The sequence below is a fragment of the Eucyclogobius newberryi genome, unplaced genomic scaffold (genome assembly GCF_026437365.1).
Source record: "Eucyclogobius newberryi isolate DKJ021-1_F unplaced genomic scaffold, fEucNew1.0.hap1 SCAF_20, whole genome shotgun sequence".
Lineage (NCBI taxonomy): Eukaryota > Metazoa > Chordata > Actinopteri > Gobiiformes > Gobiidae > Eucyclogobius > Eucyclogobius newberryi.
In genome coordinates, this window is record NW_027315835.1 from 8,581,604 (window position 1) to 8,590,434 (window position 8,831).

Sequence of the window (8,831 nt, forward strand, 5' to 3'; positions counted from 1 at the left end):
CTGCTGGAAAAATCTAACTTAAGTCGAGAAGTCAGATCTGTGAAATATTGCATTGTGCAACTTGAACAATAAAGAACTTTATCAATATGAAAAAAATAATACAATATTCTGTAGTTATTATGGGACATAGAGGGTTTACACTGAACAAAAACTACTGGAACCTCTTAAATATTCAGTGTTTGAATGAAAGTCATAAATAACTGAAAAAGTGTCGAGAACATTAAATTGCAAATGTTTCAAATTGTATTCAGCCAAATATTCTTATTGTTCCATTTATTCTATTCTGTCTTCAAGTTCCAGACGGATAATACTTTGATTTGACTGATGCACAATAACGACATTTAACCTTTGAATGAGAAAAAAAAAAAAATTCTACTTGAAATAAGTAAAAACAATGTATTTAATATGAAAGTAATCGTCAATATCTGCTCAAATCAAGATTCAAATGTCATAATTAAAGCCATTTAACTGATTTAAAGGTGCACTATGTGACTTTTCTGGCAGAGTGTTATTACTTTAGTAGTGGTGGGCGATATTAAGATGAGACTATGTATTAAAACGTGTCTTTAAACGTGTTAGTTGAGGTTTTAATCATCAGACAATAGTGAAATGTCATCATAAAAGTGCAGAAATATCACTTTATAACCCTATTTCAGAGTTTACCACATCACCTTTTTCCCATTTTATTCCTTTTTAACCGGCTCTTTTTGTGGCACTTTTCACGATAAAACACGACATTCAAATCCCGCACATCTTCAAAAAAAACGACATTGACGATTTTGTACGAGTCTCGATGCGTCGCCCCCTTCTGGCCCGGAATGCTCCGCGGCAGATTCCCACGGTTACGGGTCGGATCCGCCACGAGACGACCGAGCTCGCCGCGAGAAACGCATCACCGCGGCTATAAAAACACCTGTAACTGAACAACTACGAGCTCGACACGTTTTAACACTGTACCGCGGAACATTCCGGGCGAAAGTGCGAACACCTCCGGTCGCACAGTGCACCTTTAAGACGCCCGTTTTCCCTGCGCGCCGTCGCCAAAAATCCGTCGGGCTTCGCGGCGTTTTTACCCTATGAGCCTGCGTACGGCGGCCGGTTGGGAGAAGGGCCAGCAGTACTCGTTCGGGACCGGCCCGTTGACGTTGCACTCGAAGAAGGAGAACATGGGGAACCAGATGCGGGCGCGGCGGCTCTGCTGGTACGCCCGGGTGTTGGCGAGCGTGTGGTAATACAGGAAGAGTCTGGTGGTGATGTAGAAGGCGATGAACACGTCGATGGAGTAGTGTTCGTGGGCCGCCAGGATGAAGAAGATCCCGAACAGGTTGAGCACCCACGACAGCGTGTGGAGGAAGTGCCAGTTTCGCGGGGTGTCTGCAAGGAAAGGAGAGGAAACGGCGTCGATTAAAGAAGGAATGGGCTTTTTGAATGCCTTTTCCCTGTATTTAGTAATAAACAAATCACATTTAATTAAGGTTTTCATTTATTTTTCTTCATGGTAAACCACAATATTGATCTAAAATGACTTCAAAATAGAGAAAACTGGTTGAAAAACTGGTTCTCTGGTGCAAATCTTAGGGAGAATATATATGTATGAGATTAGATTTGTTTTAATAGTAGGATTCTGGTCAAAGTGCAAGTTTTAAACCCATCCAGGAGCGTTGACCTCTGGGAGAAGACTGAACTCTGAACTAATGCAAGAATCCAGTGCATTTAGAACATGTTTGAAGAATATGTCGGTGTAATCCCTCATTCGTCCAGGCGTGTTCCATAGTAGAAAAAGCTTCAGTTGTAGTCATCTGGACTCAGTTAGAAAAAATAGACGTTTCTTTAGAAATGGAGGGCTAAGATTCAATCTTCCTGGTATCTATAATGGGATACTGAACCCCTGGAAAGGTAGAGGACCAGGACAAGGACATTTAGATGCTAATCAGGTACTCAGGGTGGTTGAGCCAGGGTCTCACAAAGACAAAGAGGATTCTAATAGCCCATTAAAATTCTGAATAGGCTAGCTCGGTAGATAGAAGGGGGAAGTTTCTGTTGAAACAAACAACTCTTGCTACTTCAGGAAGGCTCCGCCCAATGGGCGGGTCTTACCACAGAACAGTATTAATATCGGAGTTATCGATCTAAATTCTGTTATTGACAATGACTCTTGGATGAGAGTCGAAACGTCTATTTTTTCAAACTGAGTCCAGATGACTACAACTGAAGCTTTTTCTACTATGTTTGATGAAGTCTAAACAACGGGTTTAGCACGTTTTACACAAACCAGGAAGGACATTTAGTTGTTTCAGTTGATAATAATGATAATAATTGCAGGCGTTTGGTCCATTAATCCATTCATAGTTTTGTTAGTTGACTTATTATTTTATTGTGATAATAAATATGTTTATGGACAACAATAATAAAGAAACAGACTAGATTTGTTATATTTCTTTATATTTTAAATTGATTTATAGTTTTTACATATGCTTTTTTTGTATGCTAAGTTATTATTATAGTTATTTTTGAGTTTATTTGGTAAACTTCCTTTGTATAAATTAAGAATATTTATGATGATTGTCTAAAATAAAGTACTTAACCTAAATACTTGCAGCGTACGTGACATAAAAAGGGCATTTCTGATGAGACTGTAAATATTCCTGCAGCTCTGGCGTTAAATACGGCCCGTGCGCGTCACTTACACTCCGTGACAAAGAAGTTGAGCATTGTGATGACCACGGTGTGCCCGCTGAACATGTAGTCTCCGCACGTGTGGACGCCGGTCAGTGTCATCCCGAAGCCGCTCCAGATGGCCACGGCCCGCTGCAGCTTGGCCCACATGTCGCCGTACATCTGGGCACAACAGAGGGAGGAAGAGTTGAGGAAGAGCCGAGGAAGTGTTGAAGAAGAGCTGAGGAAGAGCTGAGGAAGAGCTGAGGAAGAGCGAAGGAAGAGCTGAGGAAGAGCGGAAGAAGAGCTGAGGAAGAGCCGAGGAAGAGCCGAGGAAGAGCCGAGGAAGAGCAGAGGAAGAGCAGAGGAAGAGCAAAGGAAGGGCAGAGGAAGGGCTGAGAAAGGGCTGAGGAAGGGCTGAGGAAGAGCCGAGGAAGAGCGGAGGAAGAGCGGAGGAAGAGCCGAGGAAGAGCAAACACACTTCACGCCAAAAAGAAAAGGACTGGGCCAAACATGGGACCATATTGAAATGTTGTGATTTTCAAACTGACAACCACAAGAGGGCGCTCTAGGCTCTAAGCGACGCAGAAGAAGAATCTGCACTTCCTCTACCTCTGGAGTTTGTGGAGTTGTTCAGAAGTGACACAGAGGAAGAAGAATTCAATGGATTTAGTGATTTGGGGTAAAACTGATGCTTTGGTAAACTTGTTAGCATGTTCTTTATGCTATAGTTATCTGAATAACTGTTAATATGTTACGTTAACATACCAGACACTTACCACTGTTCTGTCTGTGCCTCATGTAGCTGACGGTGTTAGCGTTAGCATACGTACACCTATTCACCATGTTCACTAATCTGTTAACTGCATTTCAAGATGAAATGTCTGTTCTTGGTCTTGGATTTTAACAACTTTTCCCCCAAAAATGCGACTTATACTCCAGTGAGCAAACAAGAGGACGTGGCCAGGCGGATGCAGGTGATCAGATGTGAACGCTCCGTCTCCATGGGGACGGCGTTACCTTGCTGGAGCACTGCAGGTGTTGTCCCGGGACGGAGAGCGAGGTGACGAACATGGTGATGCAGCGCAGCATAAACACTGTCCCCATCAGACTGCACAAGCGACGCAGCAAAATGGACCTGCAACACAACAACCACCACCACCACCACCACCAGGGGGCACCACTGTTAGACCTTCATGATTATATTAACACAGCATGAAACTAGCAGTTATTCTATTGATTAATCGATTAAATGTAGTTCACGAAAAAGCTGTGAATGAGAAGTTTACAAAATCTGACCCAGACGAAGCTGAAGTGATGCAACTTGAGGACGTCCTTAAGTAGTATTTTCATCAAAACCCCTGAATTTACACATTTCCCGTATCATTTTGATGAAACTAGAAATCTATCCGAGTCATAAAACCTGATTTCAGTGTTTGATTAGCTGCGATTAGTTGATTCATTTATGAAGAGGACCAACGTTTTTAAGACTTTTATGTTCATTTTGACAAGCAGGTTCAAGGTTTTGTTTTATTTCTGTAAAAATGGGAAGTTCTGTACTGACCAAAATTATTTAAAAGGTTACAATGCCAAATCATAGACAGGTTTTTACCTCGCACATGTTTCATTAAAGTCGATGTTGGAGCTTCGCCAACCAAGAAAAAGCCGATCGTACCTGTGTTTGTGCAGCAGCAGCACCAGCACCCAGATGTTACACAGAATGACTCCACAGGCTTCGGCCATTGCAAAGGCCCATGGGATACGAGGCACGCTGAAGACGCAAAACAACATTTAGACTTGTTGGCATTTTTACACAGTTTGACCAATAAATGTGCTTGAAAAAGTCAGAACTTTTCTTCAAAACGTCACAATTTTAATGCCATGGGATCGACTTATAAGCAATGACCCCGGTGACCTTGGATCATAAGCATTTCAAAGCTTTACGGACAAACTGCTAACTTTCAGACACATAACTTGACATTACGAGACATTAAACATTGGCACGTGACTAAAAACACACACCTGTCGAGGAAGATGTCTGGCAGTGGGGGGTAAGTGCGCATGTCGGGGACCCGCTCGTGAACGATCACCATGACGAAGGAGGTGAAGCCGAAAACAAACACCACATAGATGGAGCTGAGGACGGTCTTCCAGTACTCCGGGTCCAGCCTGCGGGGGGCGCTCTTGTACTTCCCGTTGGTGTACTGGTTCGGGAGGTACTCCTCCCCGACCGGCGCCGTGTCGGTGCTGTCGCAGTCGCGCGCTCCGTCGCCGTTACAGAGCCAATCCAAACCAGGACCTGAGCGGAGAAGGACGCAATGATGACGGTGTTCACACATACTGGACGCTTTCATGTGACATTACAGTATTTAACACTTCTGAGGCATTTTAATAGACCTTTACAAACAAACACGTCCTGACAGGCTTCAGTTAGCTCGAATGCAGAGCGAGTGGTTGTTTGTACACAGTCGTGCCCAAAATACAGTAGTAACGCAGACTTTATTGACATGTATGTACAGCACAGAGCGAAGAGAAGAGGCAAGGACAGCAGGAGGCGGGGACAGCAGGAGAAGAGGCGGGAACTGCAGGAGAAGAGGCGGGGACAGCAAGAGAAGAGGCGGGGACAGCAAGAGAAGAGGCGGAGACAGCAGGAGAAGAGGCGGAGACAGCAGGAGAAGAGGCGGAGACAGCAGGAGGCTGGGACAGCAGGAGAAGAGGCGGGAACTGCAGGAGAAGAAGCGGGGACAGCAAGAGAAGAGGCGAGGACGGCAGAAGAAGCAGCGGGGACAGCAGGAGAAGGAGAAGAGGCGGAGACAGCAGGAGAAGAGGCGGAGACAGCAAGAAAAGAGGCAGGGACAGCAGGAAAAGAGGAGGGGACAGCAGGAGAAGAGGCAGGGACAGCAGGAGGCTGGGACCGCAGGAGGCTGGGACAGCAGGAGGCTGGGACAGCAGCAGAAGAGGCGGGGACTGCAGGAGAAGAGGCGGGGACTGCAGGAGAAGAGGCGGGGACAGCAGGAGAAGAGGCGAGGACTGCAAGAGAAGAGGCGGGGACAGCAGGAGAAGAGGCGGGGACAGTAGGAGAAGAGGCGGGGACAGCAGGAGAAGAGGCGGGGACGGCAGGAGAAGAGGGGGGGACAGCAGGAGAAGAGGCGGGGACAGCAGGAGAAGAGGGGGGGAGAGCAGGAGAAGAGGCGGGGACGGCAGGAGAAGAGGCGGGGACGGCAGGAGAAGAGGGGGGGAGAGCAGGAGAAGAGGCGGGGACAGTAGGAGAAGAGGCGGGGACAGATCCCTGTGTGTGCTGTTTGTAAAGGACTATGAGACAGCCGTTTTTATAGCTGGATAAATATTGAAATGCAGATTAAAGAAGACGTCAGACATCGGTCGTCGACTAGTCAGCGATTATTACTTCGATCAGTGAACCAGTCAAGCAATGGAGGAAGTTAGTAAATGTATAATATGTGGTATGTTTATGCTCATTTAATGCTCCACACGGTCCTTAGCAATACACGGTCACTCAAATGTCCGTCGCTGTCACCTGTGGGCGAGTGTCCGTCGAAGGGCAGCCCCAGCTCCTCCAGGACGTCCAGGTTCTGCTTCTGCAGTTTCCGGATGGACACCATGAGGCGCTTGATGTCCCCCAGCACTTTGAGCTCCAGCGGCGGCGAGCGCAGGTCGTACTCGCTCAGCGCCAGGAGGCTGGTCCCGTCCAGCCGGTGTCGGTTACACAGCAGGTCCACGTAGTCGCAGAAGCCCTCGTCCTTCAGCCACTTGGCCACGTGTTTGGGGGTCCAGCGCCGCACGCTCAGCTGCGTCATGGTGCCACGCCTTTAGCACGCCAAAACACAATCACACGTAATAAGGATAACAACGTTTAGAGCGACGGTTAAGCACAGACTCTTTGTTAATAATGTTTTCAAAGCAACAGTGGATTAGCTCCAGCTTTTAAGGGGCAGAACGAGTGACATCATTACATAGTGTTTAATTTATGACATCAGCACAATCACATGACATCAGTATAAATCACACGACATCAGCATAAATCACACGGTGACACGGTGAAGGGGAAACACTCCACGACCAGTGTTCTTTACGGGCCCCACACACACATCACTTTTATTTGTATTTGTTATTTTGTTATTTTGTATTTTTATTTTTTTCCTCCATTCCCTATTAAGATATGAGGAGTTTTGTTGATAAGAGTTTTTTGTTTTGTTTATAAGAGTTCTTCTATTAAGAGTGTTTTTTTCAAACTTCCTTATTTACTTCCTTTAGTCATCTGTCCTTTTCCTCTGCATCTACTGCGTTGTAACACCGAAATTTCCCCATGTGTGGACAATAAAGGGATATTTATCTTATCTTATCTTATAATGGATAAATAAAAACAGAATTTAATTGTTTGCATGTTAGTTGTTGTTGTTGTTTTATTTAGCAATTATCACAATTAGAATGTAAGTAAAGACACAGGTGAAGAGCCCTGACGTGACAAGACTAATATCAACTCTTTGTGTAACGATTGTTGTGGGAAGAAATATCACAATTTTACGATTACTGTATTCACGATTGTAGGCACAACCGTGAAATCCTCTCTTTCTCAAGTATAACTTTAAAATTAAATACAACTTTAAATAATTTTCTAAAAACTTTCAGGTCATAATATTTTTGCCAGGTAAAAAAAGTACTTTACATGTAGTTTGTCATATCTGGAGAAATCACTACAGTTCTCATGATTACTCTTTTTGTCCTTCTTACGATTATATTCTTATTTGTAATCTTTAAATCCCTAGACAAGACACACGATGGACCCATTAGACTTTGACCAAATGTATTTACCGGACACACACCTGATCCACGTAGGACTTGGTGTTGCAAAGTACCTCACGACACAATACGTATTCTGAGACTCTTTTGATACGATCCGAGTCCCGACACATGAACATCCCTTAAAACCGGTGTTAAAAGTCTCCTACATTAACATTTGATCATATAAAAAAATAACAACATTGGATTGAATAAATCACCTTTTCAGCTCCGCAGATTCAGCCTCAATGCTGAAGTCAGCAGGTTAATAAATGTATAGCTCGCATCTATGAATCCATACATACCATTGCCAAGAAGTCCATCTCGATAAATTGCTGTATCAATATTTGGAGTGACAGTCCTAGACCCATGATATCGGATTAATGGAGGATCAGAGGAAAGAGTCTTACCTCAAGGCACACGACACTGAGCCAGTAATGCAACCGTAAATTCATATGATATAATATGTATTAGTTCAATTCAAAGTCTACAGAAAAATGTGTTACCTTCTTCTGGGATTTCTTCTTGTGGCTTTCCTTTACCTGATATATTATTCTCTCCGTCTGTACTTTAAATCACACGACTAGAGGAGAAGTAGACGCTGGCATTTCCAAACTACATCAGCAAACAAACAAAAATGCCACTCTTGCAAAATCTATGGCCATTCCTCTTTGATTTCATGCAAACACGTCTGAAACCAGCTCTGCAGTGTCCAATAAACGAGGAAATGTAAATGATGAGGCAAGCATTGACCACTAGACTTTGCAAATAATAAAATCCACCACACCCCAGACAACTTAATAAAGACTTTTCCTTTTGTCTATCTTACAAAACTAAAATTGGTCTGTGGATCTCATTAATGTAATAAAAACTGTCATAGATGCATGAATTATCTTGCATTTATTAATTGAAGTGGCAGGTACATTGAACTCATATCAGTACTTTGATGGCACACATCAAGTCATTAAGTTAAATTGGTATAATCCTAATAGATGAAACAAAATATAGTCCATAATTCCTGTAAACAACCCCATAAATTGTGTCAAAACCCCTACAGTAATTTCAAAAACTATTGCTCTTTTTCTGCCAATGCTTCACACACACAGACACAGACACACACACACGCACACACTGTTAGCATTAGCCACCAGCTAGCTTCACAATCATCAAGTTTAATCAGAACAAATACGTACCGGGAGTGAAATGTAGCACGGGTAGACACGGAATGGGACGGTAAATTATCTAACTTCGTGACATGGCGGAGCGGTTTGTGGTGATGTCGTTTGGTGTGAAAACAGAGGCTCGTGTGAAGTCATCTCGCACAGGTTGCAGGCTAGTTAGCATTAGCATTAGCATCGCTGCTGTCACCAAACACAGCG

At 44.0% G+C, this 8,831-nt stretch overlaps 1 protein-coding gene across 2 annotated transcripts; it reads right to left on the reverse strand.

Moving 5' to 3' along the window:
- Positions 1-1,048: 1,048 nt before the first annotated feature.
- LOC140368956 (sphingomyelin synthase-related protein 1-like) lies at positions 1,049-8,831 on the reverse strand. 2 transcript variants are annotated; one of them, XM_072456127.1, is made up of 7 exons: positions 8,646-8,831; positions 6,191-6,480; positions 4,678-4,954; positions 4,331-4,426; positions 3,676-3,793; positions 2,688-2,838; positions 1,049-1,374 (listed from the first exon to the last, which is right to left on the reverse strand). In XM_072456127.1, the coding sequence occupies exons 2-7, from the start codon at positions 6,468-6,470 to the stop codon at positions 1,070-1,072; spliced, it is 1,227 nt and encodes a 408-aa protein (XP_072312228.1). In that variant the 5' UTR covers positions 6,471-6,480; positions 8,646-8,831; the 3' UTR covers positions 1,049-1,069. The 2 variants fall into 2 exon arrangements, with proteins under 2 accessions (XP_072312228.1, XP_072312229.1); XM_072456128.1 differs by lacking the exon at positions 8,646-8,831 and adding an exon at positions 7,674-7,697.